This window comes from Diachasmimorpha longicaudata, unplaced genomic scaffold (assembly GCF_034640455.1).
Source record: "Diachasmimorpha longicaudata isolate KC_UGA_2023 unplaced genomic scaffold, iyDiaLong2 ctg00000055.1, whole genome shotgun sequence".
Classification (NCBI taxonomy): domain Eukaryota; kingdom Metazoa; phylum Arthropoda; class Insecta; order Hymenoptera; family Braconidae; genus Diachasmimorpha; species Diachasmimorpha longicaudata.
In genome coordinates, this window is record NW_026973895.1 from 1,478,487 (window position 1) to 1,502,767 (window position 24,281).

Here is a 24,281-nt window from a genome sequence, read left to right on the forward strand (position 1 = left end):
AAAGGAGTTTTTCCAGAGTTTTATTCGAAGGGAGGAAGAAAAGAGATCTCTTGATGTGGTTTTCAAATGCCAAAAGTGGTCCTTCTGCCAAATTTGTCCTTGAGAATAGTAAGTTGATCTAGCAATTCCATATTGTCTTCCCAAATTCATTTCCTACTTCTTCCTAATCTTTGAATATCCATTTTCCAATGAGGTTCTGATTTTTTGTTTTTTTTTTCTCATTTTAATTCATTACCTTTTTGAAACGTTCAAATTTATTTAAACTGTCAATTTTCACAGTTCACACAATGGGAGAAATGAAATTGACAGGCAATTGCCTAAAGGGATCACGTCCAATTCTCTCCTTCGATGAGAACTTCTCCACAAATCCTCACTACGCCCTCCTGCAAGAGTTGGTCGCCCAGATATTTGGTGTGCCCAACAACCACCCCAAAAGCAAGTCCTTCTTCGACCACGTCTACACATTCAGCGTCCTGGACAACAGGATATGGTTCAGAAACTACGAGATCCTGACTGAAGATGGAGGATTGGCAGAGATAGGCCCCAGATTTGTTTTGAATCCAGTGAAAATATTCGCCGGGAGTTTCGCAGGAGAAACCCTCTGGGACAACTCCTTCTACATCTCTCCAGCGAAATTTCGTCAAGCCGGAAATAAGAAAGCTGGTGGAAAGCACATAAATAGAGTCGAGCAGAAGATGGCACAGAAGACGAACAAGCCTGAGGTCTCGTACTCGTTTAATCCATTGTATGATATATTCAAAGGAGAACAATTGGTGAAGGCCAAGGAGCTGGAGTCTGGAGAGTCAATGGAGCCACAGACGAACCAGCGGACTGCGGAGACGGGTGAGGAAACTGCGGATCCCTTCGAAGGAAAATCTGTAGCCGAGATGAAGGAACGCGAGAAAAGAGCTCTGAGGAACTTCGAAAAAATGGCTGAGAAGTCCACCAAGTCCAAAACACTGGGGTCGAAGGTGATAAAGAAGAAGAAATTGGGAAAAATAAAATTGGAAAATGAATTTGTTATTTGGGTGGGTGAATAAAAAAAGTATTTTAGATTTTTGTCTTGTTTTTTAAGGTCTTGTCATTCAGGGAATTTTTTCCCCGCCGTCCCGTCAGGAAGACGCAAGGCATCGCCGCGGACGAGAGTACCCAAGTCAAGGTGAAAGTTATCGTTCCGAGGGCTGTATGGCACTGGGGAACAGTGTCTTCAACGATACCCTTGGGGAACCAGGCAGCACCCCATTGTATTTATGCCTTACCCCGGTATTCAGGCTCTGCGGGGGTGGACTTTACTTTCCTAGGCTTCTCGTGGGACATTTATGGAACCAACTAATAATCAAAATTGTAACGACGATAGCTTTCGTATTTACGGATTAACGAAATTTCTCTGGAGAGATGTAAAAGGAGTTTTTCCAGAGTTTTATTCGAAGGGAGGAAGAAAAGAGATCTCTTGATGTGGTTTTCAAATGCCAAAAGTGGTCCTTCTGCCAAATTTGTCCTTGAGAATAGTAAGTTGATCTAGCAATTCCATATTGTCTTCCCAAATTCATTTCCTACTTCTTCCTAATCTTTGAATATCCATTTTCCAATGAGGTTCTGATTTTTTGTTTTTTTTTTCTCATTTTAATTCATTACCTTTTTGAAACGTTCAAATTTATTTAAACTGTCAATTTTCACAGTTCACACAATGGGAGAAATGAAATTGACAGGCAATTGCCTAAAGGGATCACGTCCAATTCTCTCCTTCGATGAGAACTTCTCCACAAATCCTCACTACGCCCTCCTGCAAGAGTTGGTCGCCCAGATATTTGGTGTGCCCAACAACCACCCCAAAAGCAAGTCCTTCTTCGACCACGTCTACACATTCAGCGTCCTGGACAACAGGATATGGTTCAGAAACTACGAGATCCTGACTGAAGATGGAGGATTGGCAGAGATAGGCCCCAGATTTGTTTTGAATCCAGTGAAAATATTCGCCGGGAGTTTCGCAGGAGAAACCCTCTGGGACAACTCCTTCTACATCTCTCCAGCGAAATTTCGTCAAGCCGGAAATAAGAAAGCTGGTGGAAAGCACATAAATAGAGTCGAGCAGAAGATGGCACAGAAGACGAACAAGCCTGAGGTCTCGTACTCGTTTAATCCATTGTATGATATATTCAAAGGAGAACAATTGGTGAAGGCCAAGGAGCTGGAGGCCGGAGAGTCAATGGAGCCACAGACGAACCAGCGGACTGCGGAGACGGGTGAGCAAACTGCGGATCCCTTCGAAGGAAAATCTGTAGCCGAGATGAAGGAACGCGAGAAAAGAGCTCTGAGGAACTTCGAAAAAATGGCTAAGAAGTCCACCAAGTCCAAAACACTGGGGTCGAAGGTGATAAAGAAGAAGAAAGGGGGAAAAATAACATTGGAAAATGAATTTGTTATTCGGGTGGGTGAATAAAAAAAGTATTTTAGATTTTTGTCTTGTTTTTTAAGGTTGTGTCATTCTGGGAATTTTTTCCCCGCCGTCCCGTCAGGAAGACGCAAGGCATCGCCGCGGACGAGAGTACCCAAGTCAAGGTGAAAGTTATCGTGCCGAGGGCTGAATGGCACTGGGGAACAGTGTCTTCAACGATACCCTTGGGGAACCAGGCAGCACCCCATTGTATTTATGCCTTACCCCGGTATTCAGGCTCTGCGGGGGTGGACTTTACTTTCCTAGGCTTCTAGTGGGACATTTATGGAACCAACTAATAATCGAAATTGTAACGACGATAGCTTTCGTATTTACGGATTAACGAAATTTCTCTGGAGAGATGTGAAAGGAGTTTTTCCAGAGTTTTATTCGAAGGGAGGAAGAAAAGAGATCTCTTGATGTGGTTTTCAAATGCCAAACGTGGTCCTTCTGCCAAATTTGTCCTTGAGAATAGTAAGTTGATCTAGCAATTCCATATTGTCTTCCCAAATTCATTTCCTACTTCTTCCTAATCTTTGAATATCCATTTTCCAATGAGGTTCTGATTTTTTGTTTTTTTTTCTCATTTTAATTCATTAACTTTTTGAAACGTTCAAATTTATTTAAACTGTCAATTTTCACAGTTCACACAATGGGAGAAATGAAATTGACAGGCAATTGCCTAAAGGGATCACGTCCAATTCTCTCCTTCGATGAGAACTTCTCCACAAATCCTCCCTACGCCCTCCTGCAAGAGTTGGTCGCCCAGATATTTGGTGTGCCCAACAACCACCCCAAAAGCAAGTCCTTCTTCGACCACGTGTACACATTCAGCGTCCTGGACAACAGGATATGGTTCAGAAACTACGAGATCCTGAGTGAAGATGGAGGATTGGCAGAGATAGGCCCCAGATTTGTTTTGAATCCAGTGAAAATATTCGCCGGGAGTTTCGCAGGAGAAACCCTCTGGGACAACTCTTTCTACATCTCTCCAGCGAAATTTCGTCAAGCCGTAAATAAGAAAGCTGGTGGAAAGCACATAAATAGAGTCGAGCAGAAGATGGCACAGAAGACGAACAAGCCTGAGGTCTCGTACTCGTTTAATCCATTGTATGATATATTCAAAGGAGAACAATTGGTGAAGGCCAAGGAGCTGGAGGCCGGAGAGTCAATGGAGCCACAGACGAACCAGCGGACTGCGGAGACGGGTGAGCAAACTGCGGATCCCTTCGAAGGAAAATCTGTAGCCGAGATGAAGGAACGCGAGAAAAGAGCTCTGAGGAACTTCGAAAAAATGGCTAAGAAGTCCACCAAGTCCAAAACACTGGGGTCGAAGGTGATAAAGAAGAAGAAAGGGGTAAAAATAACATTGGAAAATGAATTTGTTATTCGGGTGGGTGAATAAAAAAAGTATTTTAGATTTTTGTCTTGTTTTTTAAGGTTGTGTCATTCTGGGAATTTTTTCCCCGCCGTCCCGTCAGGAAGACGCAAGGCATCGCCGCGGACGAGAGTACCCAAGTCAAGGTGAAAGTTATCGTGCCGAGGGCTGAATGGCACTGGGGAACAGTGTCTTCAACGATACCCTTGGGGAACCAGGCAGCACCCCATTGTATTTATGCCTTACCCCGGTATTCAGGCTCTGCGGGGGTGGACTTTACTTTCCTAGGCTTCTAGTGGGACATTTATGGAACCAACTAATAATCGAAATTGTAACGACGATAGCTTTCGTATTTACGGATTAACGAAATTTCTCTGGAGAGATGTGAAAGGAGTTTTTCCAGAGTTTTATTCGAAGGGAGGAAGAAAAGAGATCTCTTGATGTGGTTTTCAAATGCCAAACGTGGTCCTTCTGCCAAATTTGTCCTTGAGAATAGTAAGTTGATCTAGCAATTCCATATTGTCTTCCCAAATTCATTTCCTACTTCTTCCTAATCTTTGAATATCCATTTTCCAATGAGGTTCTGATTTTTTGTTTTTTTTTCTCATTTTAATTCATTAACTTTTTGAAACGTTCAAATTTATTTAAACTGTCAATTTTCACAGTTCACACAATGGGAGAAATGAAATTGACAGGCAATTGCCTAAAGGGATCACGTCCAATTCTCTCCTTCGATGAGAACTTCTCCACAAATCCTCCCTACGCCCTCCTGCAAGAGTTGGTCGCCCAGATATTTGGTGTGCCCAACAACCACCCCAAAAGCAAGTCCTTCTTCGACCACGTGTACACATTCAGCGTCCTGGACAACAGGATATGGTTCAGAAACTACGAGATCCTGAGTGAAGATGGAGGATTGGCAGAGATAGGCCCCAGATTTGTTTTGAATCCAGTGAAAATATTCGCCGGGAGTTTCGCAGGAGAAACCCTCTGGGACAACTCTTTCTACATCTCTCCAGCGAAATTTCGTCAAGCCGTAAATAAGAAAGCTGGTGGAAAGCACATAAATAGAGTCGAGCAGAAGATGGCACAGAAGACGAACAAGCCTGAGGTCTCGTACTCGTTTAATCCATTGTATGATATATTCAAAGGAGAACAATTGGTGAAGGCCAAGGAGCTGGAGTCTGGAGAGTCAATGGAGCCACAGACGAACCAGCGGACTGCGGAGACGGGTGAGGAAACTTCGGATCCCTTCGAAGGAAAATCTGTAGCCGAGATGAAGGAACGCGAGAAAAGAGCTCTGAGGAACTTCGAAAAAATGGCTAAGAAGTCCACCAAGTCCAAAACACTGGGGTCGAAGGTGATAAAGAAGAAGAAAGGGGGAAAAATAACATTGGAAAATGAATTTGTTATTCGGGTGGGTGAATAAAAAAAGTATTTTAGATTTTTGTCTTGTTTTTTAAGGTTGTGTCATTCTGGGAATTTTTTCCCCGCCGTCCCGTCAGGAAGACGCAAGGCATCGCCGCGGACGAGAGTACCCAAGTCAAGGTGAAAGTTATCGTGCCGAGGGCTGAATGGCACTGGGGAACAGTGTCTTCAACGATACCCTTGGGGAACCAGGCAGCACCCCATTGTATTTATGCCTTACCCCGGTATTCAGGCTCTGCGGGGGTGGACTTTACTTTCCTAGGCTTCTAGTGGGACATTTATGGAACCAACTAATAATCGAAATTGTAACGACGATAGCTTTCGTATTTACGGATTAACGAAATTTCTCTGGAGAGATGTGAAAGGAGTTTTTCCAGAGTTTTATTCGAAGGGAGGAAGAAAAGAGATCTCTTGATGTGGTTTTCAAATGCCAAACGTGGTCCTTCTGCCAAATTTGTCCTTGAGAATAGTAAGTTGATCTAGCAATTCCATATTGTCTTCCCAAATTCATTTCCTACTTCTTCCTAATCTTTGAATATCCATTTTCCAATGAGGTTCTGATTTTTTGTTTTTTTTTCTCATTTTAATTCATTAACTTTTTGAAACGTTCAAATTTATTTAAACTGTCAATTTTCACAGTTCACACAATGGGAGAAATGAAATTGACAGGCAATTGCCTAAAGGGATCACGTCCAATTCTCTCCTTCGATGAGAACTTCTCCACAAATCCTCACTACGCCCTCCTGCAAGAGTTGGTCGCCCAGATATTTGGTGTGCCCAACAACCACCCCAAAAGCAAGTCCTTCTTCGACCACGTCTACACATTCAGCGTCCTGGACAACAGGATATGGTTCAGAAACTACGAGATCCTGACTGAAGATGGAGGATTGGCAGAGATAGGCCCCAGATTTGTTTTGAATCCAGTGAAAATATTCGCCGGGAGTTTCGCAGGAGAAACCCTCTGGGACAACTCCTTCTACATCTCTCCAGCGAAATTTCGTCAAGCCGGAAATAAGAAAGCTGGTGGAAAGCACATAAATAGACTCGAGCAGAAGATGGCACAGAAGACGAACAAGCCTGAGGTCTCGTACTCGTTTAATCCATTGTATGATATATTCAAAGGAGAACAATTGGTGAAGGCCAAGGAGCTGGAGGCCGGAGAGTCAATGGAGCCACAGACGAACCAGCGGACTGCGGAGACGGGTGAGCAAACTGCGGATCCCTTCGAAGGAAAATCTGTAGCCGAGATGAAGGAACGCGAGAAAAGAGCTCTGAGGAACTTCGAAAAAATGGCTAAGAAGTCCACCAAGTCCAAAACACTGGGGTCGAAGGTGATAAAGAAGAAGAAAGGGGGAAAAATAACATTGGAAAATGAATTTGTTATTCGGGTGGGTGAATAAAAAAAGTATTTTAGATTTTTGTCTTGTTTTTTAAGGTTGTGTCATTCTGGGAATTTTTTCCCCGCCGTCCCGTCAGGAAGACGCAAGGCATCGCCGCGGACGAGAGTACCCAAGTCAAGGTGAAAGTTATCGTGCCGAGGGCTGAATGGCACTGGGGAACAGTGTCTTCAACGATACCCTTGGGGAACCAGGCAGCACCCCATTGTATTTATGCCTTACCCCGGTATTCAGGCTCTGCGGGGGTGGACTTTACTTTCCTAGGCTTCTAGTGGGACATTTATGTAACCAACTAATAATCGAAATTGTAACGACGATAGCTTTCGTATTTACGGATTAACGAAATTTCTCTGGAGAGATGTGAAAGGAGTTTTTCCAGAGTTTTATTCGAAGGGAGGAAGAAAAGAGATCTCTTGATGTGGTTTTCAAATGCCAAACGTGGTCCTTCTGCCAAATTTGTCCTTGAGAATAGTAAGTTGATCTAGCAATTCCATATTGTCTTCCCAAATTCATTTCCTACTTCTTCCTAATCTTTGAATATCCATTTTCCAATGAGGTTCTGATTTTTTGTTTTTTTTTCTCATTTTAATTCATTAACTTTTTGAAACGTTCAAATTTATTTAAACTGTCAATTTTCACAGTTCACACAATGGGAGAAATGAAATTGACAGGCAATTGCCTAAAGGGATCACGTCCAATTCTCTCCTTCGATGAGAACTTCTCCACAAATCCTCCCTACGCCCTCCTGCAAGAGTTGGTCGCCCAGATATTTGGTGTGCCCAACAACCACCCCAAAAGCAAGTCCTTCTTCGACCACGTGTACACATTCAGCGTCCTGGACAACAGGATATGGTTCAGAAACTACGAGATCCTGAGTGAAGATGGAGGATTGGCAGAGATAGGCCCCAGATTTGTTTTGAATCCAGTGAAAATATTCGCCGGGAGTTTCGCAGGAGAAACCCTCTGGGACAACTCTTTCTACATCTCTCCAGCGAAATTTCGTCAAGCCGTAAATAAGAAAGCTGGTGGAAAGCACATAAATAGAGTCGAGCAGAAGATGGCACAGAAGACGAACAAGCCTGAGGTCTCGTACTCGTTTAATCCATTGTATGATATATTCAAAGGAGAACAATTGGTGAAGGCCAAGGAGCTGGAGGCCGGAGAGTCAATGGAGCCACAGACGAACCAGCGGACTGCGGAGACGGGTGAGCAAACTGCGGATCCCTTCGAAGGAAAATCTGTAGCCGAGATGAAGGAACGCGAGAAAAGAGCTCTGAGGAACTTCGAAAAAATGGCTAAGAAGTCCACCAAGTCCAAAACACTGGGGTCGAAGGTGATAAAGAAGAAGAAAGGGGGAAAAATAACATTGGAAAATGAATTTGTTATTCGGGTGGGTGAATAAAAAAAGTATTTTAGATTTTTGTCTTGTTTTTTAAGGTTGTGTCATTCTGGGAATTTTTTCCCCGCCGTCCCGTCAGGAAGACGCAAGGCATCGCCGCGGACGAGAGTACCCAAGTCAAGGTGAAAGTTATCGTGCCGAGGGCTGAATGGCACTGGGGAACAGTGTCTTCAACGATACCCTTGGGGAACCAGGCAGCACCCCATTGTATTTATGCCTTACCCCGGTATTCAGGCTCTGCGGGGGTGGACTTTACTTTCCTAGGCTTCTAGTGGGACATTTATGGAACCAACTAATAATCGAAATTGTAACGACGATAGCTTTCCTATTTACGGATTAACGAAATTTCTCTGGAGAGATGTGAAAGGAGTTTTTCCAGAGTTTTATTCGAAGGGAGGAAGAAAAGAGATCTCTTGATGTGGTTTTCAAATGCCAAACGTGGTCCTTCTGCCAAATTTGTCCTTGAGAATAGTAAGTTGATCTAGCAATTCCATATTGTCTTCCCAAATTCATTTCCTACTTCTTCCTAATCTTTGAATATCCATTTTCCAATGAGGTTCTGATTTTTTGTTTTTTTTTCTCATTTTAATTCATTAACTTTTTGAAACGTTCAAATTTATTTAAACTGTCAATTTTCACAGTTCACACAATGGGAGAAATGAAATTGACAGGCAATTGCCTAAAGGGATCACGTCCAATTCTCTCCTTCGATGAGAACTTCTCCACAAATCCTCCCTACGCCCTCCTGCAAGAGTTGGTCGCCCAGATATTTGGTGTGCCCAACAACCACCCCAAAAGCAAGTCCTTCTTCGACCACGTGTACACATTCAGCGTCCTGGACAACAGGATATGGTTCAGAAACTACGAGATCCTGAGTGAAGATGGAGGATTGGCAGAGATAGGCCCCAGATTTGTTTTGAATCCAGTGAAAATATTCGCCGGGAGTTTCGCAGGAGAAACCCTCTGGGACAACTCTTTCTACATCTCTCCAGCGAAATTTCGTCAAGCCGTAAATAAGAAAGCTGGTGGAAAGCACATAAATAGAGTCGAGCAGAAGATGGCACAGAAGACGAACAAGCCTGAGGTCTCGTACTCGTTTAATCCATTGTATGATATATTCAAAGGAGAACAATTGGTGAAGGCCAAGGAGCTGGAGGCCGGAGAGTCAATGGAGCCACAGACGAACCAGCGGACTGCGGAGACGGGTGAGCAAACTGCGGATCCCTTCGAAGGAAAATCTGTAGCCGAGATGAAGGAACGCGAGAAAAGAGCTCTGAGGAACTTCGAAAAAATGGCTAAGAAGTCCACCAAGTCCAAAACACTGGGGTCGAAGGTGATAAAGAAGAAGAAAGGGGGAAAAATAACATTGGAAAATGAATTTGTTATTCGGGTGGGTGAATAAAAAAAGTATTTTAGATTTTTGTCTTGTTTTTTAAGGTTGTGTCATTCTGGGAATTTTTTCCCCGCCGTCCCGTCAGGAAGACGCAAGGCATCGCCGCGGACGAGAGTACCCAAGTCAAGGTGAAAGTTATCGTGCCGAGGGCTGAATGGCACTGGGGAACAGTGTCTTCAACGATACCCTTGGGGAACCAGGCAGCACCCCATTGTATTTATGCCTTACCCCGGTATTCAGGCTCTGCGGGGGTGGACTTTACTTTCCTAGGCTTCTCGTGGGACATTTATGGAACCAACTAATAATCAAAATTGTAACGACGATAGCTTTCGTATTTACGGATTAACGAAATTTCTCTGGAGAGATGTAAAAGGAGTTTTTCCAGAGTTTTATTCGAAGGGAGGAAGAAAAGAGATCTCTTGATGTGGTTTTCAAATGCCAAAAGTGGTCCTTCTGCCAAATTTGTCCTTGAGAATAGTAAGTTGATCTAGCAATTCCATATTGTCTTCCCAAATTTTTTTCCTACTTCTTCCTAATCTTTGAATATCCATTTTCCAATGAGGTTCTGATTTTTTGTTTTTTTTTTCTCATTTTAATTCATTAACTTTTTGAAACGTTCAAATTTATTTAAACTGTCAATTTTCACAGTTCACACAATGGGAGAAATGAAATTGACAGGCAATTGCCTAAAGGGATCACGTCCAATTCTCTCCTTCGATGAGAACTTCTCCACAAATCCTCACTACGCCCTCCTGCAAGAGTTGGTCGCCCAGATATTTGGTGTGCCCAACAACCACCCCAAAAGCAAGTCCTTCTTCGACCACGTCTACACATTCAGCGTCCTGGACAACAGGATATGGTTCAGAAACTACGAGATCCTGAGTGAAGATGGAGGATTGGCAGAGATAGGCCCCAGATTTGTTTTGAATCCAGTGAAAATATTCGCCGGGAGTTTCGCAGGAGAAACCCTCTGGGACAACTCCTTCTACATCTCTCCAGCGAAATTTCGTCAAGCCGTAAATAAGAAAGCTGGTGGAAAGTACATAAATAGAGTCGAGCAGAAGATGGCACAGAAGACGAACAAGCCTGAGGTCTCGTACTCGTTTAATCCATTGTATGATATATTCAAAGGAGAACAATTGGTGAAGGCCAAGGAGCTGGAGTCTGGAGAGTCAATGGAGCCACAGACGAACCAGCGGACTGCGGAGACGGGTGAGGAAACTGCGGATCCCTTCGAAGGAAAATCTGTAGCCGAGATGAAGGAACGCGAGAAAAGAGCTCTGAGGAACTTCGAAAAAATGGCTGAGAAGTCCACCAAGTCCAAAACACTGGGGTCGAAGGTGATAAAGAAGAAGAAATTGGGAAAAATAAAATTGGAAAATGAATTTGTTATTTGGGTGGGTGAATAAAAAAAGTATTTTAGATTTTTGTCTTGTTTTTTAAGGTCTTGTCATTCAGGGAATTTTTTCCCCGCCGTCCCGTCAGGAAGACGCAAGGCATCGCCGCGGACGAGAGTACCCAAGTCAAGGTGAAAGTTATCGTTCGGAGGGCTGAATGACACTGGGGAACAGTGTCTTCAACGATACCCTTGGGGAACCAGGCAGCACCCCATTGTATTTATGCCTTACCCCGGTATTCAGGCTCTGCGGGGGTGGACTTTACTTTCCTAGGCTTCTCGTGGGACATTTATGGAACCAACTAATAATCAAAATTGTAACGACGATAGCTTTCGTATTTACGGATTAACGAAATTTCTCTGGAGAGATGTAAAAGGAGTTTTTCCAGAGTTTTATTCGAAGGGAGGAAGAAAAGAGATCTCTTGATGTGGTTTTCAAATGCCAAAAGTGGTCCTTCTGCCAAATTTGTCCTTGAGAATAGTAAGTTGATCTAGCAATTCCATATTGTCTTCCCAAATTCATTTCCTACTTCTTCCTAATCTTTGAATATCCATTTTCCAATGAGGTTCTGATTTTTTGTTTTTTTTTTCTCATTTTAATTCATTACCTTTTTGAAACGTTCAAATTTATTTAAACTGTCAATTTTCACAGTTCACACAATGGGAGAAATGAAATTGACAGGCAATTGCCTAAAGGGATCACGTCCAATTCTCTCCTTCGATGAGAACTTCTCCACAAATCCTCACTACGCCCTCCTGCAAGAGTTGGTCGCCCAGATATTTGGTGTGCCCAACAACCACCCCAAAAGCAAGTCCTTCTTCGACCACGTCTACACATTCAGCGTCCTGGACAACAGGATATGGTTCAGAAACTACGAGATCCTGACTGAAGATGGAGGATTGGCAGAGATAGGCCCCAGATTTGTTTTGAATCCAGTGAAAATATTCGCCGGGAGTTTCGCAGGAGAAACCCTCTGGGACAACTCCTTCTACATCTGTCCAGCGAAATTTCGTCAAGCCGTTAATAAGAAAGCTGGTGGAAAGCAGATAAATAGAGTCGAGCAGAAGATGGCACAGAAGACGAACAAGCCTGAGGTCTCGTACTCGTTTAATCCATTGTGTGATATATTCAAAGGAGAACAATTGGTGAAGGCCAAGGAGCTGGAGTCTGGAGAGTCAATGGAGCCACAGACGAACCAGCGGACTGCGGAGACGGGTGAGGAAACTGCGGATCCCTTCGAAGGAAAATCTGTAGCCGAGATGAAGGAACGCGAGAAAAGAGCTCTGAGGAACTTCGAAAAAATGGCTGAGAAGTCCACCAAGTCCAAAACACTGGGGTCGAAGGTGATAAAGAAGAAGAAAGGGGGAAAAATAACATTGGAAAATGAATTTGTTATTTGGGTGGGTGAATAAAAAAAGTATTTCAGATTTTTGTGTTGTTTTTTAAGGTCTTGTCATTCAGGGAATTTTTTCCCCGCCGTCCCGTCAGGAAGACGCAAGGCATCGCCGCGGACGAGAGTACCCAAGTCAAGGTGAAAGTTATCGTGCCGAGGGCTGAATGGCCCTCGGGAACAGTGTCTTCAACGATACCCTTGGGGAACCAGGCAGCACCCCATTGCATTTATGCCTTACCCCGGTATTCAGGCTCTGCGGGGGTGGACTTTACTTTCCTAGGCTTCTCGTGGGACATTTATGGAACCAACTAATAATCAAAATTGTAAAGACGATAGCTTTCGTATTTACGGATTAACGAAATTTCTCTGGAGAGATGTAAAAGGAGTTTTTCCAGAGTTTTATTCGAAGGGAGGAAGAAAAGAGATCTCTTGATGTGGTTTTCAAATGCCAAAAGTGGTCCTTCTGCCAAATTTGTCCTTGAGAATAGTAAGTTGATCTAGCAATTCCATATTGTCTTCCCAAATTTTTTTCCTACACTTCTTCCTAATCTTTGAATATCCATTTTCCAATGAGGTTCTGATTTTTTGTTTTTTTTTTCTCATTTTAATTCATTAACTTTTTGAAACGTTCAAATTTATTTAAACTGTCAATTTTCACAGTTCACACAATGGGAGAAATGAAATTGACAGGCAATTGCCTAAAGGGATCACGTCCAATTCTCTCCTTCGATGAGAACTTCTCCACAAATCCTCACTACGCCCTCCTGCAAGAGTTGGTCGCCCAGATATTTGGTGTGCCCAACAACCACCCCAAAAGCAAGTCCTTCTTCGACCACGTCTACACATTCAGCGTCTTGGCCAACAGGATATGGTTCAGAAACTACGAGATCCTGAGTGAAGATGGAGGATTGGCAGAGATAGGCCCCAGATTTGTTTTGAATCCAGTGAAAATATTCGCCGGGAGTTTCGCAGGAGCAAACCTCTGGGACAACTCCTTCTACATCTCTCCAGCGAAATTTCGTCAAGCCGTAAATAAGAAAGCTGGTGGAAAGTACATAAATAGAGTCGAGCAGAAGATGGCACAGAAGACGAACAAGCCTGAGGTCTCGTACTCGTTTAATCCATTGTATGATATATTCAAAGGAGAACAATTGCTGAAGGCCAAGGAGCTGGGGTCTGGAGAGTCAATGGAGCCACAGACGAACCAGCGGACTGCGGAGACGGGTGAGGAAACTGCGGATCCCTTCGAAGGAAAATCTGTAGCCGAGATGAAGGAACGCGAGAAAAGAGCTCTGAGGAACTTCGAAAAAATGGCTGAGAATTCCACCAAGTCCAAAACACTGGGGTCGAAGGTGATAAAGAAGAAGAAAGGGGGAAAAATAAAATTGGAAAATGAATTTGTTATTTGGGTGGGTGAATAAAAAAAGTATTTTAGATTTTTGTCTTGTTCTTTAAGGTAGTGTCATTCAGGGAATTTTTTCCCCGCCGTCCCGTCAGGAAGACGCAAGGCATCGCCGCGGACGAGAGTACCCAAGTCAAGGTGAAAGTTATCGTGCCGAGGGCTGAATGGCACTGGGGAACAGTGTCTTCAACGATACCCTTGGGGAACCAGGCAGCACCCCATTGTATTTATGCCTTACCCCGGTATTCAGGCTCTGCGGGGGTGGACTTTACTTTCCTAGGCTTCTCGTGGGACATTTATGGAACCAACTAATAATCAAAATTGTAACGACGATAGCTTTCGTATTTACGGATTAACGAAATTTCTCTGGAGAGATGTAAAAGGAGTTTTTCCAGAGTTTTATTCGAAGGGAGGAAGAAAAGAGATCTCTTGATGTGGTTTTCAAATGCCAAAAGTGGTCCTTCTGCCAAATTTGTCCTTGAGAATAGTAAGTTGATCTAGCAATTCCATATTGTCTTCCCAAATTTTTTTCCTACTTCTTCCTAATCTTTGAATATCCATTTTCCAATGAGGTTCTGATTTTTTGTTTTTTTTTTCTCATTTTAATTCATTAACTTTTTGAAACGTTCAAATTTATTTAAACTGTCAATTTTCACAGTTCACACAATGGGAGAAATGAAATTGACAGGCAATTGCCTAAAGGGATCACGTCCAATTCTCTCCTTCGATGAGAACTTCTCCACAAATCCTCACTACGCCCTCCTGCAAGAGTTGGTCGCCCAGATATTTGGTGTGCCCAACAACCACCCCAAAAGCAAGTCCTTCTTCGACCACGTCTACACATTCAGCGTCCTGGACAACAGGATATGGTTCAGAAACTACGAGATCCTGAGTGAAGATGGAGGATTGGCAGAGATAGGCCCCAGATTTGTTTTGAATCCAGTGAAAATATTCGCCGGGAGTTTCGCAGGAGAAACCCTCTGGGACAACTCCTTCTACATCTCCCCAGCGAAATTTCGTCAAGCCGTAAATAAGAAAGCTGGTGGAAAGTACATAAATAGAGTCGAGCAGAAGATGGCACAGAAGACGAACAAGCCTGAGGTCTCGTACTCGTTTAATCCATTGTATGATATATTCAAAGGAGAACAATTGGTGAAGGCCAAGGAGCTGGAGTCTGGAGAGTCAATGGAGCCACAGACGAACCAGCGGACTGCGGAGACGGGTGAGGAAACTGCGGATCCCTTCGAAGGAAAATCTGTAGCCGAGATGAAGGAACGCGAGAAAAGAGCTCTGAGGAACTTCGAAAAAATGGCTGAGAAGTCCACCAAGTCCAAAACACTGGGGTCGAAGGTGATAAAGAAGAAGAAATTGGGAAAAATAAAATTGGAAAATGAATTTGTTATTTGGGTGGGTGAATAAAAAAAGTATTTTAGATTTTTGTCTTGTTTTTTAAGGTCTTGTCATTCAGGGAATTTTTTCCCCGCCGTCCCGTCAGGAAGACGCAAGGCATCGCCGCGGACGAGAGTACCCAAGTCAAGGTGAAAGTTATCGTTCCGAGGGCTGAATGGCACTGGGGAACAGTGTCTTCAACGATACCCTTGGGGAACCAGGCAGCACCCCATTGTATTTATGCCTTACCCCGGTATTCAGGCTCTGCGGGGGTGGACTTTACTTTCCTAGGCTTCTCGTGGGACATTTATGGAACCAACTAATAATCAAAATTGTAACGACGATAGCTTTCGTATTTACGGATTAACGAAATTTCTCTGGAGAGATGTAAAAGGAGTTTTTCCAGAGTTTTATTCGAAGGGAGGAAGAAAAGAGATCTCTTGATGTGGTTTTCAAATGCCAAAAGTGGTCCTTCTGCCAAATTTGTCCTTGAGAATAGTAAGTTGATCTAGCAATTCCATATTGTCTTCCCAAATTTTTTTCCTACTTCTTCCTAATCTTTGAATATCCATTTTCCAATGAGGTTCTGATTTTTTGTTTTTTTTTCTCATTTTAATTCATTAACTTTTTGAAACGTTCAAATTTATTTAAACTGTCAATTTTCACAGTTCACACAATGGGAGAAATGAAATTGACAGGCAATTGCCTAAAGGGATCACGTCCAATTCTCTCCTTCGATGAGAACTTCTCCACAAATCCTCACTACGCCCTCCTGCAAGAGTTGGTCGCCCAGATATTTGGTGTGCCCAACAACCACCCCAAAAGCAAGTCCTTCTTCGACCACGTCTACACATTCAGCGTCCTGGACAACAGGATATGGTTCAGAAACTACGAGATCCTGAGTGAAGATGGAGGATTGGCAGAGATAGGCCCCAGATTTGTTTTGAATCCAGTGAAAATATTCGCCGGGAGTTTCGCAGGAGAAACCCTCTGGGACAACTCCTTCTACATCTCTCCAGCGAAATTTCGTCAAGCCGTAAATAAGAAAGCTGGTGGAAAGTACATAAATAGAGTCGAGCAGAAGATGGCACAGAAGACGAACAAGCCTGAGGTCTCGTACTCGTTTAATCCATTGTATGATATATTCAAAGGAGAACAATTGGTGAAGGCCAAGGAGCTGGAGTCTGGAGAGTCAATGGAGCCACAGACGAACCAGCGGACTGCGGAGACGGGTGAGGAAACTGCGGATCCCTTCGAAGGAAAATCTGTAGCCGAGATGAAGGAACGCGAGAAAAGAGCTCTGAGGAACTTCGAAAAAATGGCTGAGAAGTCCACCAAGTCCAAAACACTGGGGTCGAAGGTGATAAAGAAGAAGAAATTGGGAAAAATAAAATTGGAAAATGAATTTGTTATTTGGGTGGGTGAATAAAAAAAGTATTTTAGATTTTTGTCTTGTTTTTTAAGGTCTTGTCATTCAGGGAATTTTTTCCCCGCCGTCCCGTCAGGAAGACGCAAGGCATCGCCGCGGACGAGAGTACCCAAGTCAAGGTGAAAGTTATCGTTCGGAGGGCTGAATGACACTGGGGAACAGTGTCTTCAACGATACCCTTGGGGAACCAGGCAGCACCCCATTGTATTTATGCCTTACCCCGGTATTCAGGCTCTGCGGGGGTGGACTTTACTTTCCTAGGCTTCTCGTGGGACATTTATGGAACCAACTAATAATCAAAATTGTAACGACGATAGCTTTCGTATTTACGGATTAACGAAATTTCTCTGGAGAGATGTAAAAGGAGTTTTTCCAGAGTTTTATTCGAAGGGAGGAAGAAAAGAGATCTCTTGATGTGGTTTTCAAATGCCAAAAGTGGTCCTTCTGCCAAATTTGTCCTTGAGAATAGTAAGTTGATCTAGCAATTCCATATTGTCTTCCCAAATTCATTTCCTACTTCTTCCTAATCTTTGAATATCCATTTTCCAATGAGGTTCTGATTTTTTGTTTTTTTTTTCTCATTTTAATTCATTACCTTTTTGAAACGTTCAAATTTATTTAAACTGTCAATTTTCACAGTTCACACAATGGGAGAAATGAAATTGACAGGCAATTGCCTAAAGGGATCACGTCCAATTCTCTCCTTCGATGAGAACTTCTCCACAAATCCTCACTACGCCCTCCTGCAAGAGTTGGTCGCCCAGATATTTGGTGTGCCCAACAACCACCCCAAAAGCAAGTCCTTCTTCGACCACGTCTACACATTCAGCGTCCTGGACAACAGGATATGGTTCAGAAACTACGAGATCCTGACTGAAGATGGAGGATTGGCAGAGATAGGCCCCAGATTTGTTTTGAATCCAGTGAAAATATTCGCCGGGAGTTTCGCAGGAGAAACCCTCTGGGACAACTCCTTCTACATCTGTCCAGCGAAATTTCGTCAAGCCGTTAATAAGAAAGCTGGTGGAAAGCAGATAAATAGAGTCGAGCAGAAGATGGCACAGAAGACGAACAAGCCTGAGGTCTCGTACTCGTTTAATCCATTGTGTGATATATTCAAAGGAGAACAATTGGTGAAGGCCAAGGAGCTGGAGTCTGGAGAGTCAATGGAGCCACAGACGAACCAGCGGACTGCGGAGACGGGTGAGGAAACTGCGGATCCCTTCGAAGGAAAATCTGTAGCCGAGATGAAGGAACGCGAGAAAAGAGCTCTGAGGAACTTCGAAAAAATGGCTGAGAAGTCCACCAAGTCCAAAACACTGGGGTCGAAGGTGATAAAGAAGAAGAAAGGGGGAAAAATAACATTTTAAAATGAATTTGTTATTTGGGTGGGTGAATAAAAAAAGTATTTCAGATTTTTGTGTTGTTTTTTAAGGTCTTGTCATTCAGGGAATTTTTTCCCCGCCGTCCCGTCAGGAAGACGCAAGGCATCGCCGCGGACGAGAGTACCCAAGTCAAGGTGAAAGTTATCGTGCCGAGGGCTGAATGGCCCTCGGGAACAGTGTCTTCAACGATACCCTTGGGGAACCAGGCAGCACCCCATTGCATTTATGCCTTACCCCGGTATTCAGGCTCTGCGGGGGTGGACTTTACTTTCCTAGGCTTCTCGTGGGACATTTATGGAACCAACTAATAATCAAAATTGTAAAGACGATAGCTTTCGTATTTACGGATTAACGAAATTTCTCTGGAGAGATGTAAAAGGAGTTTTTCCAGAGTTTTATTCGAAGGGAGGAAGAAAAGAGATCTCTTGATGTGGTTTTCAAATGCCAAAAGTGGTCCTTCTGCCAAATTTGTCCTTGAGAATAGTAAGTTGATCTAGCAATTCCATATTGTCTTCCCAAATTTTTTTCCTACTTCTTCCTAATCTTTGAATATCCATTTTCCAATGAGGTTCTGATTTTTTGTTTTTTTTTTCTCATTTTAATTCATTAACTTTTTGAAACGTTCACATTTATTTAAACTGTCAATTTTCACAGTTCACACAATGGGAGAAATGAAATTGACAGGCAATTGCCTAAAGGGATCACGTCCAATTCTCTCCTTCGATGTGAACTTCTCCACAAATCCTCACTACGCCCTCCTGCAAGAGTTGGTCGCCCAGATATTTGGTGTGCCCAACAACCACCCCAAAAGCAAGTCCTTCTTCGACCACGTCTACACATTCAGCGTCCTGGACAACAGGAAATGGTTCAGAAACTACGAGATCCTGAGTGAAGATGGAGGATTGGCAGAGATAGGCCCCAGATTTGTTTTGAATCCAGTGAAAATATTCGCCGGGAGTTTCGCAGGAGAAACCCTCTGGGACAACTCCTTCTACATCTCTCCAGCGAAATTTCGTCAAGCCGTAAATAAGAAAGCTGGTGGAAAGTACATAAATAGAGTCGAGCAGAAGATGGCACAGAAGACGAACAAGCCTGAGGTCTCGTACTCGTTTAATCCATCGTATGATATATTCAAAGGAGAACAATTGGTGAAGGCCAAGGAGCTGGAGTCTGGAGAGTCAATGGAGCCACAGACGAACCAGCGGACTGCGGAGACGGGTGAGGAAACTGCGGATCCCTTCGAAGGAAAATCTGTAGCCGAGAGGAAGGAACGTGAGAAAAGAGCTCTCAGGAACTTAGAAAAAATGGCTAAGAAGTCCACCTAGTCCAAAACACTGGGGTCGAAGGTGATAAAGAAGAAGAAAGGGGGAAAAATAAAATTGGAATATGAATTTGTTATTTGGGTGGGTGAATAAAAAAAGTATTTTAGATTTTTGTCTTGTTCTTTAAGGTAGTGTCATTCAGGGAATTTTTTCTCCGCCGTCCCGTCAGGAAGACGCAAGGCATCGCCGCGGACGAGAGTACCCAAGTCAAGGTGAAAGTTATCGTGCCGAGGGCTGAATGGCACTGGGGAACAGTGTCTTCAACGATACCCTTGGGGAACCAGGCAGCACCCCATTGTATTTATGCCTTACCCCTGTATTCAGGCTCTGCGGGGGTGGACTTTACTTTCCTAGGCTTCTCGTGGGACATTTATGGAACCAACTAATAATCAAAATTGTAACGACGATAGCTTTCGTATTTACGGATTAACGAAATTTATCTGGAGAGATGTAAAAGGAGTTTTTCCAGAGGTTTATTCGAAGGGAGGAAGAAAAGAGATCTCTTGATGTGGTTTTCAAATGCCAAAAGTGGTCCTTCTGTCAAATTTGTCCTTGAGAATAGTAAGTTGATCTAGCAATTCCATATTGTCTTCCCAAATTTTTTTCCTACTTCTTCCTAATCTTTGAATATCCATTTTCCAATGAGGGTCTGATTTTTTGTTTTTTTTCTCATTTTAATTCATTAACTTTTTGAAACGTTCAAATTTATTTAAACTGTCAATTTTCACAGTTCACACAATGGGAGAAATGAAATTGACAGGCAATTGCCTAAAGGGATCACGTCAAATTCTCTCCTTCGATGTGAACTTCTCCACAAATCCTCACTACGCCCTCCTGCAAGAGTTGGTCGCCCAGATATTTGGTGTGCCCAACAACCACCCCAAAAGCAAGACCTTCTTCGACCACGTCTACACATTCAGCGTCCTGGACAACAGGAAATGGTTCAGAAACTACGAGATCCTGAGTGAAGATGGAGGATTGGCAGAGATAGGCCCCAGATTTGTTTTGAATCCAGTGAAAATATTCGCCGGGAGTTTCGCAGGAGAAACCCTCTGGGACAACTCCTTCTACATCTCTCCAGCGAAATTTCGTCAAGCCGTAAATAAGAAAGGTGGTGGAAAGTACATAAATAGAGTCGATCAGAAGATGGCACAGAAGACGAACAAGCCTGAGGTCTCGTACTCGTTTAATCCATCTGATATATTCAAAGGAGAACAATTGGTGAAGGCCAAGGAGCTGGAGTCTGGAGAGTCAATGGAGCCACAGACGAACCAGCGGACTGCGGAGACGGGTGAGGAAACTGCGGATCCCTTCGAAGGAAAATCTGTAGCCGAGAGGAAGGAACGTGAGAAAAGAGCTCTCAGGAACTTCGAAAAAATGGCTAAGAAGTCCACCAAGTCCAAAACACTGGGGTCGAAGGTGATAAAGAAGAAGAAAGGGGGAAAAATAAAATTGGAATATGAATTTGTTATTTGGGTGGGTGAATAAAAAAAGTATTTTAGATTTTTGTCTTGTTCTTTAAGGTAGTGTCATTCAGGGAATTTTTTCTCCGCCGTCCCGTCAGGAAGACGTAAGGCATCGCCGCGGACGAGAGTACCCAAGTCAAGGTGAAAGTTATCGTGCCGAGGGCTGAATGGCACTGGGGGACAGTGTCTTCAACGATACCCTTGGGGAACCAGGCCGCACCCCATTGTATTTATGCCTTACCCCGGTATTCAGGCTCTGCGGGGGTGGACTTTACTTTCCTAGGCTTCTCGTGGGACATTTATGGAACCAACTAATAATCAAAATTGTAACGACGATAGCTTTCGTATTTACGGATTAACGAAATTTATCTGGAGAGATGTAAAAGGAGTTTTTCCAGAGTTTTATTCGAAGGGAGGAAGAAAAGAGATCTCTTGATGTGGTTTTCAAATGCCAAAAGTGGTCCTTCTGTCAAATTTGTCCTTGAGAATAGTAAGTTGATCTAGCAATTCCATATTGTCTTCCCAAATTTTTTTCCTACTTCTTCCTAATCTTTGAATATCCATTTTCCAATGAGGTTCTGATTTTTTGTTTTTTTTCTCATTTTAATTCATTACCTTTTTGAAACGTTCAAATTTATTTAAACTGTCAATTTTCACAGTTCACACAATGGGAGAAATGAAATTGACAGGCAATTGCCTAAAGGGATCACGTCCAATTCTCTCCTTCGATGAGAACTTCTCCACAAATCCTTACTACGCCCTCCTGCAAGAGTTGGTCGCCCAGATAATTGGTGTGCCCAACAACCACCCCAAAAGCAAGTCCTTCTTCGACCACGTCTACACATTCAGCGTCCTGGACAACAGGATATGGTTCAGAAACTACGAGATCCTGACTGAAGATGGAGGATTGGCAGAGATAGGCCCCAGATTTGTTTTGAATTCAGTGAAAAAGTTCGCCGGGAGTTTCGCAGGAGAAACCCTCTGGGACAACTCCTTCAACATCTCTCCAGCGAAATTTCGTCAAGCCGTAAATAAGAAAGCTGGTGGAAAGCACATAAATAGAGTCGAGCAGAAGATGGCAAAGAAGACGAACAAGCCTGAGGTCTCGTACTCGTTTAATCCATTGTGTGATATATTCAAAGGAGAACAATTGGTGAAGGCCAAGGAGCTGGAGTCTGGAGAGTCAATGGAGCCACAGACGAACCAGCGGACTGCGGAGACGGGTGAGGAAACTGCGGATCCCTTCGAAGGAAAATCTGTAGCCGAGATGAAGGAACGCGAGAAAAGAGCTCTGAGGAACTTCGAAAAAATGGCTGAGAAGTCCACCAAGTCCAAAACACTGGGGTCGAAGGTGATAAAGAAGAAGAAATTGGGAAAAATAAAATTGGAAAATGAATTTGTTATTTGGGTGGGTGAATAAAAAAAGTATTTTAGATTTTTGTCTTGTTTTTTAAGGTCTTGTCATTCAGGGAATTTTTTCCCCGCCGTCCCGTCAGGAAGACGCAAGGCATCGCCGCGGACGAGAGTACCCAAGTCAAGGTGAAAGTTATCGTTCGGAGGGCTGAATGACACTGGGGAACAGTGTCTTCAACGATACCCTTGGGGAACCAGGCAGCACCCCATTGTATTTATGCCTTACCCCGGTATTCAGGCTCTGCGGGGGTGGACTTTACTTTCCTAGGCTTCTCGTGGGACATTTATGGAACCAACTAATAATCAAAATTGTAACGACGATAGCTTTCGTATTTACGGATTAACGAAATTTCTCTGGAGAGATGTAAAAGGAGTTTTTCCAGAGTTTTATTCGAAGGGAGGAAGAAAAGAGATCTCTTGATGTGGTTTTCAAATGCCAAAAGTGGTCCTTCTGCCAAATTTGTCCTTGAGAATAGTAAGTTGATCTAGCAATTCCATATTGTCTTCCCAAATTCATTTCCTACTTCTTCCTAATCTTTGAATATCCATTTTCCAATGAGGTTCTGATTTTTTGTTTTTTTTTTCTCATTTTAATTCATTACCTTTTTGAAACGTTCAAATTTATTTAAACTGTCAATTTTCACAGTTCACACAATGGGAGAAATGAAATTGACAGGCAATTGCCTAAAGGGATCACGTCCAATTCTCTCCTTCGATGAGAACTTCTCCACAAATCCTCACTACGCCCTCCTGCAAGAGTTGGTCGCCCAGATATTTGGTGTGCCCAACAACCACCCCAAAAGCAAGTCCTTCTTCGACCACGTCTACACATTCAGCGTCCTGGACAACAGGATATGGTTCAGAAACTACGAGATCCTGACTGAAGATGGAGGATTGGCAGAGATAGGCCCCAGATTTGTTTTGAATCCAGTGAAAATATTCGCCGGGAGTTTCGCAGGAGAAACCCTCTGGGACAACTCCTTCTACATCTGTCCAGCGAAATTTCGTCAAGCCGTTAATAAGAAAGCTGGTGGAAAGCAGATAAATAGAGTCGAGCAGAAGATGGCACAGAAGACGAACAAGCCTGAGGTCTCGTACTCGTTTAATCCATTGTGTGATATATTCAAAGGAGAACAATTGGTGAAGGCCAAGGAGCTGGAGTCTGGAGAGTCAATGGAGCCACAGACGAACCAGCGGACTGCGGAGACGGGTGAGGAAACTGCGGATCCCTTCGAAGGAAAATCTGTAGCCGAGATGAAGGAACGCGAGAAAAGAGCTCTGAGGAACTTCGAAAAAATGGCTGAGAAGTCCACCAAGTCCAAAACACTGGGGTCGAAGGTGATAAAGAAGAAGAAAGGGGGAAAAATAACATTTTAAAATGAATTTGTTATTTGGGTGGGTGAATAAAAAAAGTATTTCAGATTTTTGTGTTGTTTTTTAAGGTCTTGTCATTCAGGGAATTTTTTCCCCGCCGTCCCGTCAGGAAGACGCAAGGCATCGCCGCGGACGAGAGTACCCAAGTCAAGGTGAAAGTTATCGTGCCGAGGGCTGAATGGCCCTCGGGAACAGTGTCTTCAACGATACCCTTGGGGAACCAGGCAGCACCCCATTGCATTTATGCCTTACCCCGGTATTCAGGCTCTGCGGGGGTGGACTTTACTTTCCTAGGCTTCTCGTGGGACATTTATGGAACCAACTAATAATCAAAATTGTAAAGACGATAGCTTTCGTATTTACGGATTAACGAAATTTCTCTGGAGAGATGTAAAAGGAGTTTTTCCAGAGTTTTATTCGAAGGGAGGAAGAAAAGAGATCTCTTGATGTGGTTTTCAAATGCCAAAAGTGGTCCTTCTGCCAAATTTGTCCTTGAGAATAGTAAGTTGATCTAGCAATTCCATATTGTCTTCCCAAATTTTTTTCCTACTTCTTCCTAATCTTTGAATATCCATTTTCCAATGAGGTTCTGATTTTTTGTTTTTTTTTTCTCATTTTAATTCATTAACTTTTTGAAACGTTCACATTTATTTAAACTGTCAATTTTCACAGTTCACACAATGGGAGAAATGAAATTGACAGGCAATTGCCTAAAGGGATCACGTCCAATTCTCTCCTTCGATGTGAACTTCTCCACAAATCCTCACTACGCCCTCCTGCAAGAGTTGGTCGCCCAGATATTTGGTGTGCCCAACAACCACCCCAAAAGCAAGTCCTTCTTCGACCACGTCTACACATTCAGCGTCCTGGACAACAGGAAATGGT

At 43.3% G+C, this 24,281-nt stretch overlaps 5 protein-coding genes across 5 annotated transcripts; all 5 read left to right on the forward strand.

Moving 5' to 3' along the window:
- Positions 1 to 1,185: 1,185 nt before the first annotated feature.
- On the forward strand, positions 1,186 to 3,482 carry LOC135171610 (ribosome biogenesis protein BRX1 homolog; the record flags this gene model as incomplete). The annotated part of the gene is made up of 3 exons (XM_064138239.1): positions 1,186 to 1,231; positions 2,762 to 2,908; positions 3,079 to 3,482. Coding segments are annotated over exons 1-3 (597 nt in total), but the record flags the coding sequence as incomplete, so codon positions are not given.
- A 1,901-nt stretch (positions 3,483 to 5,383) lies between these two features.
- Positions 5,384 to 6,220, forward strand: LOC135171611 (ribosome biogenesis protein BRX1 homolog; the record flags this gene model as incomplete). The annotated part of the gene is made up of 3 exons (XM_064138240.1): positions 5,384 to 5,399; positions 5,560 to 5,706; positions 5,877 to 6,220. Coding segments are annotated over exons 1-3 (507 nt in total), but the record flags the coding sequence as incomplete, so codon positions are not given.
- Positions 6,221 to 9,767: 3,547 nt separating this feature from the next.
- LOC135171603 (ribosome biogenesis protein BRX1 homolog) lies at positions 9,768 to 10,487 on the forward strand (the record flags this gene model as incomplete). Its single annotated transcript, XM_064138232.1, has 2 exons — positions 9,768 to 9,903; positions 10,075 to 10,487. Coding segments are annotated over 2 exons (549 nt in total), but the record flags the coding sequence as incomplete, so codon positions are not given.
- Positions 10,488 to 13,969: 3,482 nt separating this feature from the next.
- On the forward strand, positions 13,970 to 14,689 carry LOC135171602 (ribosome biogenesis protein BRX1 homolog; the record flags this gene model as incomplete). The annotated part of the gene is made up of 2 exons (XM_064138231.1): positions 13,970 to 14,105; positions 14,277 to 14,689. Coding segments are annotated over 2 exons (549 nt in total), but the record flags the coding sequence as incomplete, so codon positions are not given.
- A 737-nt stretch (positions 14,690 to 15,426) lies between these two features.
- Positions 15,427 to 16,001, forward strand: LOC135171598 (ribosome biogenesis protein BRX1 homolog; the record flags this gene model as incomplete). Its single annotated transcript, XM_064138227.1, has 2 exons — positions 15,427 to 15,505; positions 15,676 to 16,001. Coding segments are annotated over 2 exons (405 nt in total), but the record flags the coding sequence as incomplete, so codon positions are not given.
- Between the last annotated feature and the right edge of the window lie 8,280 nt (positions 16,002 to 24,281).